Here is a 22,563-nt window from a genome sequence, read left to right as displayed (position 1 = left end):
TGTATCACAACAATGGAAAGGTAATGAGGAGATGGCTTAAATTTCAATTCAAATATAGCTCAAAGTCTTGCTTGCTTCCCACCTCAGGGATAGACAAACAGAATCCCTTCACCAGACCAGTTTATTCACTCTACATTTACCTATTCTCTTTATTTAAAAAAGATAATGAACTTAAAAAAACTATAGAGAGTTTAAAATTTACAGCAAACACTTTAACCAAGTACAAAATAACAAGAGAGAGGATCTTTTACCGGGAACAAAACGTACAGTTACTCCTGGCAAGGTTTAATGGTACTAAATACGTGTAGTGGGTCTGTTCTATAAACTGCACTGGATTGCATGGATAGGCATGTTCATTTAACCACCCTGTACATTAGCACAGCCAAATAACAGCTCATGCTTCTTGAGGGAAAAGTACATAAATTACAACAAGTACACAATTACAGAACAAGGAATTGTCTAAGGAATGTAGCAATGCTGAAAACAATTTAGAAACCACAGCAGATAATCAACTGACCTTAAAACACACTGTGCTCCCCATCAAATGAGCAAATTAATCCCAATAAGTGTAAAAACCTCTAACAAAAACATAAATCAGACACTTTCAGTTGGGCTAACTCTTCAGAAAGCTTTCAAAACATGGCTGAAAAAAGGATGCCTCCGTTTTGCAAACATTTAACAGTAGCTAGCAACATGATAGGTTAAACTACCATATATCAGGTCAGGTCTTCACTACAAGTTCTTCCCTCTCATCTATCAGATGTTTAAAGTCTCACCTCTTCACTGACAGAATGTACAGAAAAAAACCCCTGGTGTTAAAATGGATGGGCTTCATTGGTATTTAAATGACCTGCATAATCAAAACATCAGAAGAAGTGTCAGCATGAACTGTCAACACTAAGATGCTCCTCCAAGACAGCTCTGTTCCAGGCTTTATGTTTACACAAGCATCTATACAGGATCACTTTCTGGTAGCAGCCAACTCCTTCACTCAGCAGAAAGACAGAAGGATGAATTACCATTTTACAAAAGCCTATGAATAAAACAGCTTCAACTAAAGCAGTGAGGTGTGGATTTGTTGTGTCAAATACAGGTCTTACGGAAGTCGGTAGCCAACACTCATCTTTGTTAGGTCTGGATTTAAATGCGCAGTAGGTGTTCAAAAATAAGATACCAGCCAGAAGCATCCAAAAAAGGCTAATGGGAAAGGTTTGTCATCAAGCTGAAAGAGGGCTATCATCAAACTAGCTACTAATGGCTAAAATCATAATGGCTAGTACAGGCTGCAAGTAAATCCTATTCCAAAAATTGATCCATAGCCTTCATAACTAATAAAGGCTCTCTATGGTAGCAGTCAGAATAATTTAAAATAAAACATAAAATGTCACCTCTTTTTTCAGGAGGGAAGTGTGTGTATGTTTGTAGAAAGGGCTGAAGAGTCTTTCTCAATCCTTTCCTATGCACCAAGGTCTCATTTCCAGAATATACTACAGATGGGAGGCAGAGCAACGCACGGTCATAAACAGCCAGACCCCATTACAGGTTCCAAAAGGCAAGTGCCACAGAAACATGGAGAAGTGACTCAGGATTAGGCTTCAGAAATTGCTGGAGTCTCTGTGGCTGGCACCCACAGAGCCAGAAACGCAGAATGAATGGATCCCTCAGTGGTTTATAGTAATTAGGCACATTTCTGAAACTGGTGCTGCGATTGCTTCATCCGCACTAATTGAGCACAATGCAAAGCAGTGCTCTGAAATGCCAAATGGCACATTTAACAACCTTATAAAGGAGCCAGGAATACAGATTCCTTCTTTTTTTTCTTAATAAATAAAAAAAAAAGCACTGGCCTAACTTGTCACTGCACAATACAGAGAGCTGGAAAGTGTCCAAAATTGCTCCCTAAGTGTTGTTTTATTAGCCTGAGACTGTTAATAAATATATTGTAAACGAACTCATACTTGCTTGGGTGAATATAAAGAAAGAATTGTATCACTATTCTTACAATGTTTGCAATTTACTCTAGTTCTTCACTTTTTTTATCCTAGTTACACTGTTTCTATACTAGTTTACCGTAGCAACTGACATTTATTTGGGCCATAAATTACCCTAATGCAGTGTAGTGCTCCTTCATAAATTTTACTAACACAGCACTTACAGAACATAGACTTGTATTAATTAAACCCATGCCTACACAAATCTAACATTTCCTTTTAACGTTTTTACTTACTGCTAATTCTGGAAAACATACAGAAGGACAAAGGCTATCTCTTCTCTTTCACCAGGTGTGGTTTTTAAGTTTAAATATACATATAAATGTGGGGGTTTGAATATGTATCTTATTACCAGTGTGTCACAGCTGATAACTCACAATCTCTAAGAGGAAAAATACTGTCTTCCAAGAACTTGGCATACCGAGCTACAAATTGGATCCTTTCATTAAGAGAAACTTAATTAACTCTTAGCAATTTCCACTTTTGACTTTGCCACTGCAAGACTTTCATTACTTGTCAGAAACAGCTTTAGGCATTTCTAACCCTAGATGTTAAAAACCTTTCAAGATTAAAACTTGAGACCTGTAATGGAAGTTTAAGAAATCTGAAAAAAGGCTTGTTCCTATAGGAACAAAAAAAGGTTTGAGGTACATATTGATAAGATAGGTAGAGTAAATACTAAGGTAAGTTTGGTTTAGTAATGTTTTTCATGCCCAAGTTTAATTTTAAAATGGAAAAAACAAAGGTAGTGTTATACAATACCAGCATATGAATATTCAACAAATATACTGAATAAACACAGCAATAGCAGTAGAGCCCACTACAGTACAGGAAGACACATATGACATATATATGACAATTGTGTAATACGCACTTAGATGCTACTTAGCCACACTGTGTCCTGTTTGCAAATATATGAAAAAGTGCTGTATTTTGTACAGAAAATACATCATACCAAATCATAAGCAGAACAACATGAGGTGCTGCACACCCTGCCCTGGGCTCCTGCCTCCCTCAGGCAAAGCCCCTGGGCTCCCGACACACATAACTTGAGGTGAGCAGCAAAACCATCCCATCACTGACCCATACCCAAGACCTCACAGAATGTCTACAACCACAAAGCACTCAGACAGACTGCCCTGTGTAAGGCAGCATCTGCTGTACTGGACGTAGAGCATGAAACCCCAGGTTTTGTGTTTTAGCCTGGTCACTCATCAACGAGAGCAGGGGCAGGTCTGTGTGCCCCCAGCTGCACACACACACCAATCCCACACCAGACAGCAGGAAGCATTGCTCCCAGGCACACATAAACTCTACACAGGCATTTAATCCAACATGACATATTTGTGAACAATTTAAGTTAACACAGCAGCACTTACGCCACAGTAAAACCTTAGAGATACGATAAATAATTTACAAGAGCAGTGCAGTCACCACCAGTTTGTTTTCTCAGTGGTCTTTATTAAACCAAATCACTGGGATTAAAGCTACTACAACAAAAACTGGAGACAGACATGAGTGGGTTGACAACTTTTCTGTTTGTTTAAGCCGCCTTACTGAGAAGACTCGAGTTAAATATTACCAGAAATAAATTTGTCACAATACAATTTTAATTCTCAAATATCTGGAACCAATTAGCTTTGGGAAAGTTTCAAAAGGGCCACCCGGTAATAAACACAAAATCATTTGTGTCTGCTGTCTTGTTTGTGATAATTTTTTTTATTGCTACCTCAGTTTCAAATGTCAGAGTAATGAGTTCCACATTCCGATAAAAATGTGAATTGGATCCATATGGAAAAGATGCTCAAGCCCATCAAATCAAAAGAACTCCTTTATTTCTAAGTTCTTATACAAAGAAGTTTATAATGCCTAACGTTTTCACCATTCTCAATTAAAATCAGGAAACTTCTAATACTATTACCAAAGAATCAGATATGTCACAGAAAGATGTATCTATTACTTAAGGGAACCGTTAACATAATGTATTTTATTTAAGTCTCTCGCTAAAATTAGCATTTAACCTTTTGAAAGATGTAGCAGCCCTAATTGCCAAATGATTCCATTTCACGTTAACATTATTTAGAAAATGCATATTATTATGATTAAAAAATGTTCCATACTTTCAGACATTTACATCAAAAATAAATATGCATATACAGCATATTTATCTTCCCACTGAAAAGTAACCTGAGGAAATTGCCAAGATTCAAAAGCACCATAAAAGAAGCTATCTCCTCCTTTCTTCAGTCACAAAGTCAACATCCTTTCCATCCTTCCAGCCTGAAAAAAGAAATACCCCTCCAGAAGGTTTGTTTCTCACTAGATAATGGAGAATAAACAGAGTTACAGGCAGAACTCACAATTGTATATACAGCTCTCTAAAACCATCCAGTATTTCTCTATATTTCTTCTTGAAAAATATCACCCCTGCCTATATTTTCTATGACAAATAAGGAGTCCAAGTGCTTTTAAACTAGTGAGGTGGGAAGGGGAAGAGATCTGCTTTATTTGACCAGGTAAAACAAAACTATGGAATCAATGTTATAGAAGTCTTATTAATCACACTGCTAAAAACTCCCCGATGTCCATCCACTGGAACAGAGACTCCCACATTTGTCAGGGACACAAGCTCAGCCGAAGAGAGTACTTTCCCCATTCGTATACACTAACAGAGGATTTGGTAAGATAAGCTACATCCCCCCAAGCATGCACCATCTCTGTGTAACTGGGTGCTAGCAACAGACACACACAGTTTGTCCAGGGATTCCACCACATACGCTCCAAAGTACCAAAAGCCATGTGGCTTCCCCGCATTTTCTTTAGTGCCTGTTTTGCCTGGGTTTTTTTATTTAAGGTAAGAAGAATTAAGAATTAAGCATAGAAAGAAAATCCTGCTTATGTATGCTCAATTAATTATTCCATGGATAGCTAGGATAATGAAAAATAAATATGCAGGTAAGAGCCTACACACCATGAGGCAGGGGGAAGGGGAGAGATGTGCTTCAGCAAGCTCTGCAACGGACTCCTGGAGGTCCAGCAGGTCACCCAGCTAACAGTGGTAATCGCTCCTCAGCTTACACAGATGGCAAAATGCCTTCCTGCTGTTGGAGCTGAACTGGAAAGAGGAGCAAGACTTGCCTCTCCAGATGTAGATATATAAAGTCTTTGAATTCCCACTCCACAGGCCGAAGGAGAAATACCTGCATTAGACCCCAGAGCATAGAAGGGGCCATACCAGAAGAGGTCCACAACGCAGCCACCTCAATTCCTGGTTTTGAAAAACCACCAGCAACAAGTGCCTGAAAAATACTTTTCTCTGCTATACACTGAAGCAAATTCCAGGGCACAGCTGCAAGAACAACATATAGGATCTCCACATTTGATTGCCTTCATGTATTATTTTTCCCACAATTTCTCTTGCAGCCCACGAGAAAGCTTTTGGCATCCTAATTGTCCGGTGTAGCTTTGCATGTGTGTGCCTCAGTTTATTTTGAACTGCTAACAATTTTCTTTGGCATCCCTTCATTCCTGCATTACAAGTAAATAATTCATCACAAATCCTGCTCTTCATACAAACACAATTTTACATTACTTGTCTCCTACTTATTCTCCCCCAGGCCAGGTTTACCGAATTTAGCTCCTCCACTTACACATGTTCTTCAACACCTTTGCATCTTTATTTTTCCACGAGGTACTTTCCCTATTTCTATTACACTTTAAAGAGGACCAGAACTGCAGACAGCAGTAAACCTGTCAGCGCACTCATGATTTACATAGTGGCATGATAATGATTTTTCAGTTTTATCCTCTACTCCTTTCCCAATCACCCTTAATATTAAATTGAAGGGTAGGGGAAAGGAGGGTGTTTAATAGCTACAAAATGTGGAACTGACATTTTCCTCATATTTTCAACTTCTTAAGTGAAAAATCATATTCCAACACTGTATATATAAAAGAGGAGTTTTCTCCCCACATGCATTGCATTACTGCCACTTCATCAATGGAACAGTGTCATGAGGCTTCTGCAAACTTTAGAACCAGCTCTCATTTTTACAATCTTAGACAAACTATAAATAGCAAAAACTTGTCTTCCCAGTTTCCTCTTTCCCAGAAGGTTTATGACAATGACAATAGGTGCTCTTCCCCATAGTTTAGCCATATCTGCATGAACCTCACTTTTACAGTGCCAATCTAAAATTCTGTGGCTGAATTTGAAGAACAGAAAATGGAGCTAGTGACCACGGATGCATAAAAATGATTAATATGAAGAAATTAAAGAAATACAAGATTCTGTGCTTCTAAGTTCATCATAAAGATATATACAATTTCTCAGTTTTCTACCTGCAGGACAGGAATATTTTATCAGTTTTTTAATCAAGCAATCTTGGTATTCTCTTTGTGAATTATTGCCCTTTTTCTGACCAATCTATTTTTCCAGTTTTCTTCTGATGACACATCTTACGAGTCTTTAAACTTTCCAGATTGCTTTATAAAAGGAAAATCTATCCATATTAAAAATTCCTAAATGCTGGGGTTTTTTAAATAAAAGCCCAAAGTTTTTAAGATAAGCACACAAAGTACAATATGCTTTACCCTTTTCCTTTTTTCTCATCTTCTGTTTTCTTCCTTAGCCATTACATAATACGTTGGAAAATTCACAGGCTTCTGTTTCTGCTTGTTTACGCTTTTCTGTCACCTACGCCACTGCTGACCAATCCAGCAACAAAGGGAGTCAACTACCAGCTTTGCTCAGTGACAACTGGTACAAAAGAGCAGCTCACCTTCTCTCATTGTAGCCTCACCACCTCCAGCAGTGTCCAGAATCTCAGAATATATTTACAGCAGTCTGCATCTTGTTGGAAGTTGCAGATGGTTGTAAACAACTAAGCTGCTATTTAAGACTTGAATGTTGATCTCAAGGATCATCATTCATGATTATCTAAACATTCATAAATCTAATTTCAATAACCAGGCTAAAAATGCCTCATGAGAAAATAAAATGGCACAGAAGCTGTCAGAGTTAATGTGTTTTAGTGAGATGAACTTCTTCTCATTGTTTTATTAATCTAATACATATTGGGTGATTATTTAAAAATATTCCAGGAGCTTCCTCAAAATTCAGTATTAACACTGTTACCAAACCTGCCAAGTATTTTTTCTCCAAATCACCTGTTCAAGTGACCTGTAAGCTCCTGGTTAACCCATAAAAGTTTAATGGGTTTTATAGGTAATGCAAATATACTCTGCAAACTTGCTTTCATTAACAAAAAAAGACCTCTAATCAGGGAGACTTCCTATTTATCTTATTTGAGCAACAGGTAAGTACCATTGAGGTAACAGGTTAATTAATTCTCTGCATTTGAAATTACAAGTCCAAATTTAAAGCAATGTTTTGAACACTGCTACAAGATAAATACTATGCAACTGAGTACGTAACAACAATGACCATAGACCAGTGGAGAATTACTACATTTGCAAATTTTTGCAAATACTTCAATACAGTGCACTGAAGTCAGTGCAGAAGATTTGGCAGGTTGAAAAAAGTGAAAAGAACCACATCTGTACTACAGCTAAAAAAAGATACATGGTCTTATGACTTAATTTACATATGCCCATAGTGTGAGACCCACATGTACAATGAGCTCAGTTGGTCAGAACATGGTGCTAATAACATCAAGGCTGTGAGCTGAATCCCTGTATGGACAATTCACTGAAGGGCTGGACTCTATGATCCTTGTGGGTCCCCTCCAACTCAAAGCATTCTGTGAATCTGTGAATCTGTTGATGATTTTGCACATAAGATAACCCACAAACTGAAAAAATATGTTAAAAATACAAACATTACCATAACTAGGAAACAAACCAGTTTTGTTTCCTAGAATATTGCAAAACGCCAACTTGCTCATTTTCTTCATTTTAGTGCCTAATAGTTTGTTTGATCTTACATAATCAGTAAGTCCCAAGTAATCAATCATCTACTTTTGCTGAAGGTCACGATGCTTACCAACAGACTGTTATGCTGGCCCTTCCTCTTAACCCAGTGGTAAAATTCCTGTAGCTGGAGTTTTCTAATACTGCTCCACACACCACCTTTGTATTTTCAATTCCCTGCACAGGTTTAAGGTTTTCCATACCCCTGACCTGTGTCTGAGGCTTCCTTCCAACCCCCTCTAACATGAGTGAATACTGTTTAACACAACTCAATCTGACTTTGCTTTGAGCTACTGCTCAAGCTACAGACTGCAGTAACTCCATTCAGTAAAGTTCCAAATATAATCCTTCTGGCTTGGCACACATTCTTTGAGTCTCTACATGCAGAATACATAGGCTACATTACACATAAGCTGGAATTCTGAGAGAAAAATTACCTATTTGTGCCCATTAGTGCCCTTTCTTAGCAAATCAGTAAGAAGCCTTATTCTAAAGTTTGTCAAAACAGAAACATCTTCAACTTCTGGTTCATCCAGATTCATAAATGCCATACAAGCAGGCAGTCAGGCAATCCAGTAGAAAACCTATAGAGATTTGCTCTTGGGAAGAGGGGGGAGGTGTCCAAGAGCTTCATTGTTTATGACCATGGCGAAGTTCTCCAACAAGGTTATTTACATCAGTGAATTCTCATTACATCTTGCTTTGCCTAAGGCCACTGACTTAGTGTGATTTGCAAGCATTAGCAAACAATGCCCATATTCAAGTTCAGTGTATCCATTTTGACACAAAATGGTTGATATTGTGCACAGGGTCCTGGCTCAGGACTCAAGGGGCCAGTTTGCACAGCTTAACATGCTCAGGAACCTGGTTCAGCTTCCAGCAGTCTTAATTAGGCCCGGAATAAGTAAGAGACATGGTGAATATCGGGGTTTAAATGTAAAGCGAAAGGGTTATTCAAGAAGTCATTTCTTGCACAGCAGATAATTGCAGTGCGTTAGAAGAACTGTTGTCACCAAAAACAACTTTATATTTTTTATCTGGGATAATGACCATAATTTGTAAAGCTCCTGCTAATTAATAAAAACAGAAAGAGAAAAATAGAAACAAAGACAGCACATGCATGGATGTACGTATGTGTGTGTGTCAGGAAGCAGGGAAGGTTTTTGTACTTCTTTGACAAAAACATTCCTATACAAGCATCTAAAGAATTTCAAGTTTTCAAATATTCAAAACAAATACAATTGTTTATATTTATAAGCAGCTAGTGGGGCAGGAGCTTACACATACAAAAAGTGTGTATTTCCAATCCAACAGTCATACAATCCACTCTTTGAAAATTTTTGTAATGTGACTGATATTTAAAGACCTTTTTTTCAACATACTGATCTGCAAAACACATCAAATTATGTAAGTTAAATGTTCCAAATAGAATTTTGTCTCAGAAATTGTACCAGCAAATTTGAGTAAGAGTGAAGCCAACAGTTACTTTATCCAAGGTTACTGACACGAATGATTTTATATAAACAAAACCACAACTTTTCGAGATTAAGAAATTTGCAACTGAAAAATAGTATAATCACTAACACTTTAAAATATCCAAAGGTGACAATTTATTAAGTTTGATTTTGGAGGAATGTTAAGCAAATTCAGGACACTTTAAATTAAGTTATTGACTTTCTATGAATTTTAAATCTAATACATCTTAATGAAACCAATACCTGTAATTTTTTTAACCCAAACTATGGTAGGTACACAAAATTCAGAAACGTGAAACACTGGCATATATGCCAGTTTATTGAATGTTCTGTCAATATAAACCAGGTATTAAATAGAGAAACTTATGCTCTTAAACAGATGGCATTCAGCCCCTCTTTCTGATTCCCACTTCAGATCATTCTTCTCCCTAGAAATACTGAACAGGGCATTTCCATTTCCAGACTTATTTCAGTTGAGTCTGCAAAAATCTCCTGCAGTCTTCAAGATCTGAGGAGAGCAGCAGCTATTGAGGCACCCCACTGCAGCTGAGCTGACAGGGAAAGGTTACTGAACCAGAAGGAAACTCCTTAAAGAATCACACTATTCACATTACAAAAACATTAATATATTAGTTCATATGGAAGTGACCACATGAGATCAATCTCAAACGATGCAGTTCCTCGGAAATAGCCCTATTCAGCAGAGTGCTGTAGTAAGATACGGTAAGTGATGCACTACTGAAATTTCCATAGTCACTAATTGTCTGATTTACTGATCCATTGTGTGGAAAGGGTAGAAAAGAGAGAGAAGCAGATGCAGAAAGTGTTCTACTGTCACACTCATCGCTGGATTTTCCTTTAAAAATGCTATGAAAGTCACTTTGTCTTCCAAAGACAGAACCAGTCTTAAAGACAGGACACTAGCTGGCAAGTTTCGCACCTGAACAGGACTCAAACCAAGACAAAAATTTGCCTTATGAAAACCAGTCAGATGTAGATAAAATAAATCTTATTCTTTCTTTAACTTTCCTCACATTTAAAAAATGTAGATTGATACTTTAGAATTACTTCCTTCTGCTTTACCAAGAAATTCTACATTTTCTTTACCAATGTTTCCTTGTTAGAGCTCAGCTTCGAGGATGGATTTTTTCTATTTTCCGACACCAATATGGTTTTCAAGCTGACCTGTCTTCCATCCAGACTGACATTTACAAGCTGTGCTAGAAGTTGTCCTCCTCCACTTTTCTAACCTTATTAGAGGCATAAGGAGCATATCACAGAGACAAGATTTCAAATGAACCACCTCCCCCTGAATGCCAAACCAGTGACTGTTTAAACAACCAAAAAACTTAGTCTCAGCATTGTTTAAAAATCTACATATCCTGTAAGAGCATCATTTAAAGAACTTTAGCAGCCACGTGTTAACATTTGCCATACACCAGCACATCTATTATATCTGACTATAAACATAACCAAAAACATTTACTCTTTCACAAAAAGACTTTTAAAACCATTTTATACATAGCATGAGAAACACTTTTTAACAGAAAATACTTCAACATGCAGAAGTTAAAACAAGAATGTTATTTCAGATTGTATGTGCAAAGGTGCAGTTTTTGTTTTGCATCACAGAAACAGTGAAAACGGAGAAGCTAACTGCAATATTTTTGAAAACAACTCGTTTTTGTACAAAAAAATGCTTTTTGTAATTTTTAGTCCAAACTGGTTTTGCTCCAAAACTTTCTGTGGAGCTCTGTTTAAGGAATTCAAATGCACAACTGACTTGTATTTTGACAGCTCAGAGTTTCAAAAGGAGCAGAATAATTTCTGGGCTGAAATTGCTGCTCTGTTTAATTATCATTATCCTATAAATGACGTCAGGAACAGTATCAGACTGGAACTGGCACTAATATACTACAGGTGGATAAAGGCAATTAAAACATGAAGGATTTAATTTCAACTGAAACATATGGAGCACAGAAAATAATAATTAAAAGTAATATATAGTTAATCAGAAAGAATGTCTGCTCGTTCCACTGGCCAGTTCTATGGCAAGATTAATGCTGTGTTTAAAAAAAAAACAAATCACAAACCAGCAGAATAAAGTTAAACTTTGCACACTATTGTTTTCGTAGAAACATCTTCATTCTGCATATTTTGAACACAGAAACGAAGATTCCTTCTCCTACAAAATGAAATCTGTACTCCAGGACTAGTTTACGTAATACTTAAACCATATGAGAAGCCATCTAGAAGCAGTCTGTGAACAACTCTCATCAACACAATAACTGAACAATTTTAAATAGGACTGCCGAAACCTCAAAAAATAAAGATTCCACAATTCTATACATTACAATTTTTGTTACAAGGCAGTAGAGAGACAGAGTGGATGTTTACAGATTTAGCCAATGCACTCAGTTAGCAGCTCTGCTGATCCACCAACCTCTGTACCTTTGACTACACACAAACACCTTTACCTCATTTCCTTTGTGTTCCAACAAGAGGAAGCTGCATAAAGTTTAGTGTGTTCTTGGTACCTGACACTAGGTCATTACAACTGTTCCCCAAAACAGGTCCCCATTAGGAGCTTGCAAAGAACCCAGTTCAAGAACTTTTCCTTTCTTTTTCATGCCTCAGCTCACCATTTGACAAAGTACAGACATTAATAACCCTCTGCCTCAAACACACTCTTGCCATGCCCCGCTCCAATGGACTCTGATTTTCAAGGTTTAGCAGAGGACTCCAGGTTTGGGGCAGGGCAGGAGTGACAAGCCTGCAGCAGCATTTCACCTGCTTCACCAAACACTCAGAGCATTCCCTCCTGCAGCAGCACCTGGATCCTGCGCATAGCTCTGAAGCAGATGGACATGTAAATGGGAAATACTGCTGGAAATGGAAAAAATCCCTCCCTTCCAAAGAAGTTTCCTTATCTACACCTTACCACGTACAGAATGAGAAAACATTAGTTTTGCATAAGGTCCCAACTTTTTTAGTCCTCAGATTGCATCTTCCCCCCACTTCTCCCAGAGCAGGGCCACTTCCCCTTCTTCCCAAACCTGACAAACTTAGAAGCATGAGAGGGCAGCAGAAACTGCCAGGTAACAGCGACTGAAGCTGGAAAAAGGAGGATAATGCCTGTGCTTCTCAAAGGCCTGAGGAGGAAAATAGGACTGCCTAACAATGTGAAGATCTGACAGAAGGGAAGAAGACTGCTAAAATTGTCATGAAATAGAAAAAACAGGAGATTCTTGCTCTCACACACTTTTACCAGAAGACCTCTGAAAATCCTGTCCTCCCACCAGGAAAATCCTCAACCATCTTGAAACACTACTTGGATTTGCCCTGCTGGCAAGTCTTGAATTCCCTCTTGACCCATCTTTCTCATCTATCAAATCGTTGCCCACAGCAATTCTCATAATCAGAAATGCTACTAGAGATGGGTGTCTGGAGCTCTTCAGAATCTGAAGCTAAGCATTACTTTCATCTCTACTACTGACTAGCAAGGAGTTAACTGTAAAAGTCAACTACTTAGTGTATTTCTTACAGGAAAATCTGCATAAACTATCATCTGTGGCTGAGAGATAGACCTCAAAACTGATTTGTAATATTGACACTTTTGCTAATTATAGAAACTCAAATGGATAGCTATTCATTATAAAACATCATGTTAAAGGAGAATAATGATAAGTATTATATTGCGTTCCGAACGAGACACACAGGGAAGTTCAAAATGCAAAGCAGCTTTGCACAGAAAGCAAGAGACAAAGTATTAAATGTTTTCTCTAACTCTTGCCAATAGTCCTGCTCTGAAGTGATGGCTGAGGTTTCCTGAGGCTAAGATGTCAAAGCCAATTAGCCATGTCAATCCACAAGAATACCAGCTGCCAGGATCTAACTTTATTACAGTATTACTTAAAAGTGAAGACATCAGCAATGTTTAAGTTCACATGACTCCTAATTTTAAAACATGCCTTCTTTAGATTTAGGGTGGGGGCAGTGACAATGACCTTAAATTTCAACCTATTAAAATCCTCACAGAGTGCCATGATTGCCCATAATTTAATTATGTAAAGCATTCTGTTAATCAAATTAGACTACATTATGCTCTATTCAAAAGAAAGTAAGACTTCAGCTTATTTCCCTCCTCATATGAATTCTATGTAATGTTTATATTTAAAAGTAGCAATTTATTTCAATAGTGCCTGTTTAAGTTGCCAGACTGCCTATCCCACAGAACATGATATGTGTAAAGTATATAGCTTACCCATTTATGGCATCTAATTCTGAATTCCAAAATGAAATTTTTGGAAAGTTTCTTGAGTATTTGTCAACTAGAATAAAGCATGTCCAAGTCTTTGATTATTTGAAAACATCTGCATTTCATTTCTAAGCAAGGAGTTTGGAAATGTTGATCTTACAATACACTTCCTTGCACAGTCACCACAATAAACTCAATCGTTTCATGAAAGGGTAAAATTTTTCTTCTGTTTAGGTGCCTATGAAACAAATCTGAACATTACTGTCAAGCAATAAAAAGCACCCATTTCTTTTGAATAGTGTCCATATTCCTCCAAACTACTCAGAAAACTGTACTTCAAGTAGTCTATATTAACTTTATTGACATCTTAATTGAAAGCTTGGCTTTTTGCTACTACTACATTTACACTGCCTTTACCACCCTAGTATACAACTGGCAGTTCTTGAACTCTTCTGTACCTCAAGGATGCTGAGAGAATGAGACAAAAGCAGACATATAACAAGGTTAAAGAACAGTTACAAGTTTTCTGAGAAGAGAAATCAAGATTTCTTCTTCTAGATTCTTATTCAAAACTGGACTTCGTTAGTTTTAATTATTCCTTGCCTGGAGTTTTTGTTTCTGCAGACACATGCCTATATACACCTAGATATACAGCAAATAAAAACCATTAGTAAGAGCTTAAAATTAATAAAAACTAGTTCTCAGCTCTCAGTTTAACCCATCAAAGGAAAAAGAGATCAGAATGAGTGACCAGCATATTCTAGTTATGCAGATCTTTGACTCCATAAATCCTCTTTTATTATGATTTATTTCCTTCTTTTGAGATATTTCTGAAAGATAAGTTCAAAATGTAAGTGCCATCAAGTGTCCAAGAATGCTACATTTTATTGCCATTTACAGAGCATTAAGGATTGCCTACTGAAAGGACATGAAAAAAACAAACACCATTTCTCACTCCAGCGCACTGTCTTCAAGTGTAAACTAACGTGATTAGCTTTTTTCTTTGAGATTTGCCCTTTAAAATCTAAAGGATAAAAATCCATTGATCTCAGTTCTTGTTCCTGAGTTTCACAAGCCAGATTACTGTCACTGTCACCAAGTGCATCTGTGATGCCTGACCATCCACGCTGCGACACCAGCCATATCCCAAGTGTCACTTTGAGAACAAGGGGCCGACTCTGCCTGGCTTTAAACCATGAGGCAGCGCAAAGGTGAAGGCCACATTTAAAGAACAAACATTGCATGAGCTCCATCTGAGTATGCCTTCCATGAAATGGGAAAGATGTAAGCTCTTTGCTTTCTGCCTTATTTTACCACTAAGATCCAGGCAGTAATGAAGCAGAAGCTACAGAAGATTCTCTCCTCCTAAACCCAGATGACAAAATAGGAGAAAAAAACCATCCCACAACAGGAGGCAGGACTTACCAAGGAATATCACATGACCTGATAGAAGAAGAAGCAAACAAAATCTTGACAAAATCCAATGCTACAATGTAGGCGAAAACAGTTGCAAAAATGCCACTATTAGAAGCAGGGATTCAGGACTCTCCATTGAGCTTCAAACTTGAAATGTGTTACATTAGAACTGTAGCTCCAGGGAAAACACTACTGAGTTGATTTCAATGTCTAAATTGATACCAGACAAGACTTGTTTCTTGTTGGCACTATAATTAAAGGCTTAACTTGTGACAGAATTACAAAAATTATCAACTACAGCAAATGGCAAGACATCACCTGAGAGAGTTTGTCCATGCAAAAGCAGAAATTCTGCTGTAAGTGAGTACTTCCGACTTCTTTCCAGCCAGGACTAAATTCTGTCTTTTTTGCTCTTCCCTCACCCAGGCAGCAATGACTGGGTGCTGGATGCTTCCCTGGGGAAATCAGGACATGCTTCAGAACATCATCCCAAAATGGGGCTTTGCCCTCCACAAGGCAGGAGCACTTTACAATCCTAAGCTTCAGTTCAATGCAGCTTCCAAGAAGGAAAATCCTTCTCTCTGAGTTTTCAAATGGCATTTTCACAGAATTACAGATGTTTCGGCTGCGAAAGGCCCTTAAGATCATCAACTAACCCAGCACTGCCAAGTCCACCACTAAAGCATGTCCCTAAGTGCCACATCCACACACCTTTTAAATTCCTCCAGGGCTGGTGACTCCACCACGTTCCTGGGCAGCCTGTTCCTGGGCTTGCCAACCCTTTCTGTAAAGAAATTTTTCTTAGTATCCAATCTAAAATAAGTATCAAGGTACTTCTGCTGTTCCAACAGTAACTTAAAAAACCAAGAAAATAAAACCACTTACTATTCTAACAAAAACAGTAGCCTGGTACTTACAGCTTTTTGGCTTGAGAGAAGGAACTAAGCAACAGTTTTACCTTAACTAGCACACTGTCAACTTAAAAGGTGACAAAACACAAGGAATGAAAGGAGAATCTGAACACCCTTAGTCAATAAATACATATTTCCTGCCAGCTGCTGCTGTAATCAAAGCCACGGTCAACCCAGAAGTGGGGTACAAGCAAGAGTGACAAAGCAATCCTGGAAAACAAGTGTTTCAAGCATTTACTTGACGCATTTTCAGTGATGAAGATTACCTCTGAAATGTTAGAAAAATAAAAAAAAATCCAATTATTCCTAATTTCACTAATATGCTAAAAGAATAGCTCAACTCTTACATCCTGGCAGTCCTTATATAATATTAGTACTCGGGATTACATGAAAGCACACAACAAAATTTTAATTATCTAAAAAGACAAGGAAGGAGTGGTCAAATTCATTTTACTACAACTGAAAGGTTCAAAGTGTGAATTTGCTAAATGTAAATTCACCTGTCCTTCGTCATTTTGGATTGCCTCCATCTTTTGACTAAGATGAAACTGTTCCCAACGGAGAAGAAAAGGTGGCAGCTGGTCCAGTTTATGAAATGTCAGTTGAGTAAGTTCAAACAGAAAACACTTTTTTGTGCTATGATGAATAAACTATGCAGCCAAATATAATGCTTTGCTGAAACAAATGAGATGTGTTAAATACCTATTACTTCACAGAATTACAAACGAAGACACGACAATGACTTCTTTTTCACTTTAAAGGATATTTTTGAATTGGTACACAATGTTTTATAAAATGTAACAGCACTGGGTGATAAGTTCTCAGAGTAGCAAGTTATGTTAATGACAAATGACTGCACGTTACTCTAAAAACCCCACAAAGCAAAAACACCCTTCAACCTACATTATTCATAGTATCCTCCCTCATTTAATTGCAACTGGCACAAGGTATTTCTTGAGACATCTGTAACAACTCAGATACATCAGCAATTTTGTACAGAAAGCATTTGATAAGCTGGTGAGAAAAATCACTTAGGAATGCTCAGCGTCAGAGCATTTCTTGCATGCAAGTACCTTCCTTTACAATATTACCAGTTTGCCTTCAGCAAAAAGTTAAAACTACACGATCAGCAAAAGCGCAGATCAAAAGTGCCTTTCTGTTGTTGTTTCTTCTCTTGCCACAGCAAGTCTCACTCCTCTTTCTTTCATCCATCCCACCTATCACCCTCACAAAGCATGAAACAATAACAAATTTAGTGTATATGGAAAGTGATATTGGAGGGGTCTTGGCATCAAATATTTGTTCTATACTGTGCCATATCTCTGCCAAGCTTGGTATCTACTTTGCTCTCTGTGTGTGCCAGATATCTGAAATGAGGCTAATAGCTTCGAGTTTTTTTAAATATTGCAGAGCGTGAAGACTCTGTGATATTTTGAATCACTATGACTTCCACCCTGTAAAAAAAAAATCATACAAATATCTGGAGTTAAAGTTGACTGAAGAGCACTGGATACTCATTTCTCCATTAGATCCTGAGGGATTTCTTTTTGAGTCCGTGTTTCAGCATTTTTGCATGCTCCTAGACCAAATATTTCAAGCTTTAGGAGTGCAACTTACATGCAACCTTCATACTTGACTAGTAGGAATAAACAACGATACAGCCAAAATAAACCCAGATTTAGCTGGTTTATGCAACTGAAAAACAATTCAACTATGAAACCACTTGGACTACTTTAAAACAGCCAAAAACTGTGCTCAGCTGTGTTACTTTATCACATAGAGAAGCAGAGCACCACTCACTGGAATGCCACTGATCAACTTGTTCAGCATTTGTTTAAATAGTATCTCTTTCTCTGCATATGAGGATCTGTCTGCAGTATTTCACAAACAGCAGATGCACCGATGACCCAACATCAGCACAGGAATAAATAAGATCCAGAATCCTCAGATTTCTGTGTAAACTTTGTCCAGATGCACTTGCTGAAAGTTTCTCCAACTTCCATTTCCAGGACACCAATAATATCATCTCTCTGTTTCTCTTTCTGGGCTCTTCCTAGAATTTTCTTAAAACTAATTAATCACTAAATTAATCCAATCCTTTCATGGCAAACCCATAATTTTCTTTATCACCTGCTCTCTGCTTTAACTAGAATAAACTATACATTTTCTCATCTTTTTTCCACTTGTTTTACCTCTAACACTCCCACACACCAATTCCTGTTATGTCAATCCAGCTCCATGTCCCTTACCACAATAAATTTTCGATTTTTACCTATAGGTTATGCTTCTCTACTTCCTTTTCTTTCTATCTTCCAAATTTATAACTTTCCACTCAGTAATGCTTTCTCTATGGCTGGGACATACCCCTACACTTCTTCCTCCCATCACTCTCAAGAAACAGCCCTTTTGCATTCAGCTGCTTCACCTTATGCTTAAACTTTATATCATTTAATCCGTGACCTTCAAGAGCCTCTTATTAATACTAACATTTCCAATTTTGTAAGCAGCCCACCATACATGAGAAGTCCTAGAACAGAACAAATAAAGACTTTGATGTAGTGATGCACAGTTTGAATTACAAACATAGCATGTAGCTCAGCACATGCTAGGATAACACTGCCTCCCGTCTGGTGTAGCATTTCAGTGACAACACAGAAATTTTTCTAAAGTTTTGTTTCTCAAAAAAGCTTTCAAACCAGTCCTGGTTCAGATTAGTCTCTTCCTATCTCGCATACTGAAGGCAGCCTTTGTTTGTTTTGTTTTCAACACTAGAAAAACCAAATCCTAATCCCAAAACACAGTTTCTTCAATGTAAAAGAAACAACTCAACTGTTGAGCTGTTCTCAACAAAGTATGCCTTAACTGTTTGGAAACATAAGAGCTATAGGTCGTCTTCACGGACAGTCATTAATATCATCTACTGTTCCAGATAAAAATAACTGGAAGATTACATTTCACTTTCCACCTTTTGCTGGAATCTTGGGGTTCCTTTTGATCTCAAATTACCCATGAAGGATCATCTTGTATGTTCACTACCAATGCCTCTCTTATGATCCTAGAAATTTCATTACTTTAACACATGCAATCCAAAATAGAACTTGAAAGCTCCATGGTTCTGTGTGGTCCACAGCACTGATTACCACTACTCTCTTCTGGGCTATTACAGAAACTTTAGGTCTCAAAAACACACATTCAACAATGTTAGGACTTAGGCATACTAATTTACTTCTAAAAACTTCAAAAGACTTCCAGGGAGAAGCTCAGAAGTTGATTTTAGATTCTGCACGTTGAAATTAAAGCTACATATGTTTCAGTCTGTATGCTTATTTCTACATTCTTATATAGCTTCAATTTAGCAGCAAGCTAGTCTGAAAAAACATTTTTATTTTATTTTTCCATAGAGCATATATAGCCTAAACATCTTCTAAATATCTTCTTTTTAATCTGTCATGTTATCATGTAAGTAGCAAGGAAATACAGCTAGGGAGTTCAGGTTCACATAAATCTATAACCACTGGCTTATTTAAAATGAACCAGGACACTTATTCACATGTTTCCGTTCACAAGTTTCTAGTAGCTTCAGACTAAAAAAACAATAAAAATGTCACCTTTAGAACAAGAGTCCTTAGACCCCACTGCCTTTCACGTTCTACTGCATTTCACTCACTGAAATGAGAAACAGCAGCCATGCATAAAGATTTAACAAATCTTTCCCCTTTCCACTGAGCAAATTCATCTCCGACGGCAAATTGTCACATACTGCCAACAGGACAGTAGGAATAAAATTTTCTGATTTAAAAGCCCTAATCTGGCTATAAAAATTCACTGCAGCAACAGTCATGACAATCACTTATAATAACCAACAGTAATTACAGTTACCTCCTGCCTACCTGGGCAAAGGCACACATGAAGAATCCCACAAAAAGCCTTAATTTTTATTGCTCAGGCTGCAAAGCACAGTGTAGCAAAATGTGGAACAAAACAAAAGAATACATTTAGTTCCATTAACATCTTAACAGGTCCTGACACGAGTTTTACAGAATGCAAGAAATGCAGGCTAATTTCACAATCTATCTGCCATCACCAACGATTAAAATGTGCCAGCTTTCAAAATGGGGCATGCTGCAATCTAAGGCTGACAGAAATAAATGTTTTAAAGGCTTAGTAAATTTGTAAGTGAATCTTATCAAAGCATATAAAGTTCTAAGACAAAGATAAGCAACACAAATAGGGAAACATTTACTGTGATTACAGGGCTTGCTAACAAGGTATGTATGACATGATCACAGGCAGTTTACAGAGCAAACCCTGGCAGCCCTGGCTTCACCAAAGATTTGCGACTAGTAAGCCATTATGCTGAAGAGAATATGGACGATGAATGGCATCCATAAAATGTACCTGCATGGCTTGGCTTTTCCCTTACAACTCCATCCAACAGCAGGTGAACTGTGTGGCATTTCGGTCTTAGAGCCATGAACACAGTGATTGCTTTCTCAGATTCGGGATCCTCGGAGGTGCTGCTTTTTAAGCACACCTATTGCCCCCTTCTCTTGGAAAGTCCATTCCAAAGGAGTGATGGTATGTCCAACTAAATATCACTGTCCTCATAACCTCTATTTCTTGAATGAGAAGTTTCTACACAGTTGCCCTTCTGAATTCAAGGAAAACTTCCAAGGTTAAGATTTCCTTGCAGGAATCAAGCCTTGTTCCCATGCACTACTGGGAGTCTGAACATCTAAATAATTAAATTTCAAAAGGAGAATTTGTCATCTTTTCAAATTAGATTAAAAAACTTCATAAAGAAAAGGAATCCTAAAGGACAGAGTATGAGCCGTACAAGTCAAGAAGCTATAAAAGTTAAAATGGTAGGTACTTTGACAATAATAAAGTGAAAGGCAAAAATTACTTTATTCTCTTCTGAAGTCTGTAAGTTCCCCTCATGGGTCTGTCTGTAAAGATAGAGTCTACGAATACAGAACAAGCAAAGAAACAATTTCTGCCTAAAAGAAATTGTTAAGCACCAGAATTTGAGAGAGAACTATGTAACAGGGTTGGTAAATGCATAAAGGGACTTTCCAGGATATTTACCTGCTAACACATGTCATGATATCACCTCCTTCCAAAAGTTCTGCCCCCACAAAATACTCAGAATTACAAGTCATCAACAGTGACTTTCCAAGGATGGAAGAGAACATATCAATTTTATCACCCTAATCTGTGCTATGATACATTGTCTCACCCTTTTAGTCATTAATCTTACCATCACCATCAGAGTTCGACTCATACATGACTCTACTGAGGCCCCAATAAACTCTCTCAGTAGTCTGAACACAATTCTTAAGTTGTCTTCTTTTTTGTAGTTTCTGTGAGTATTTATGCAACTCAAACTGTACAAAAACTTTACATAATTCCTTTGGCAAAATAAAATCTTTCCTAAAAGAGTATGACCAAGTTAACAGAAGCATTTTATATTTGGAAGGAAGTTAATGCACAAAGCATCATTTAGACAAATGTTATTTATTTGAAGGAGAATATGAGAAATATGAGACAAAATTTAAATTGATACAACCATGTGGTAAAAATGTTTACATGCACAACAGCTGACACAAGTTTGAGAAACTATTAATTACAAAATTGAAGTATATGGTGTTGGATTTCTCATTGCAAAATAATGATCATTTAAGTACCAGTGCCATTCTATAATGGAGGAGAAATACAAAATTACCATCTTCTTGGGGCTATGACACATGAAATTTTGAGCATAGTACAATGAACCACATTTCAGCTTCTGCTTTACAGCTCCTTCAGAAAGGCTTCTGATCACAATTTTTTCTTATGATAGTTTTAGTTACCTAATCATGCATAATTCTTAAAGAAAAATCCTGCTATGATTAAAAAAAGACAATGAATCTCAGCACCCATCAACTTTAAACAAGACATTTCAAATGGACCCTACATGTTTTTATTCTTGAAATAAAGGACTACTTACTTGATTGGCCATGTAGATTGTGAGAAGACCTCTCCTATAAACAGAAAAGATAAAACTAGTGAATGAATCAAATATTTTTTTCAGACTGAAGAAAAACAATCATTAAGAATATTTTATTAAAGAAGAGATGGAGGGTGAATCATTACCACCTTACAGAAAAATAAGTACAAACCCAAAAATAGCATCTTGATAGCACAGTATCCAAAGCAGTGAGGAATTACAGGAACCAAGTTATACATAGTAACTGGCTACTCCACATGAGTCCTGAAGCTGTCACAAGGGGCAAGGCACCTTGAATTACACACAGCACTTACCACAAAATAAGCTTACCCATGAGCCACTAACAGAAGCATGCACACAATGACCTAAGCCTAAGTGAAACTGTAAATTTACAGCAAAATGCTTGTGTGCTAACTTCTGTTTTGTGATCAGCGCTATGTAAGTCGAGGCACCTTAGCCCTTCTGCCTACAGTATCAGGAAAAGTTTTCTACTGAGACTGATGATGCACTAATCTTGGCTCAAGCCAGTTGAAAGTCACAGTGCCAACAGTGCCCTGGAACAGTGGCCACTGTCTTCTCTTCTAACCTTTAT

The 22,563-nt window shown here is 37.5% G+C and overlaps 1 protein-coding gene across 1 annotated transcript in view; it reads right to left on the bottom strand.

Moving 5' to 3' along the window:
* The window catches only part of TMEM135 (transmembrane protein 135), a 162,769-nt gene that overhangs the window by 104,423 nt on the left and 35,783 nt on the right, over window positions 1–22,563 (bottom strand). Inside the window, exon 5 of the mRNA XM_017735847.1 lies at window positions 21,972–22,005. Within this exon, the coding sequence (XP_017591336.1) occupies window positions 21,972–22,005 (34 nt within the window). The remainder of the gene's footprint in view (window positions 1–21,971; window positions 22,006–22,563) is intronic.

Source organism: Corvus brachyrhynchos, unplaced genomic scaffold, assembly GCF_000691975.1.
Source record: "Corvus brachyrhynchos isolate BGI_N302 unplaced genomic scaffold, ASM69197v1 scaffold44, whole genome shotgun sequence".
NCBI classification, from domain to species: Eukaryota; Metazoa; Chordata; class Aves; order Passeriformes; family Corvidae; genus Corvus; species Corvus brachyrhynchos.
Note: the sequence above shows the minus strand (reverse complement) of the source record. Positions and strands in the feature narration are given on the sequence as shown.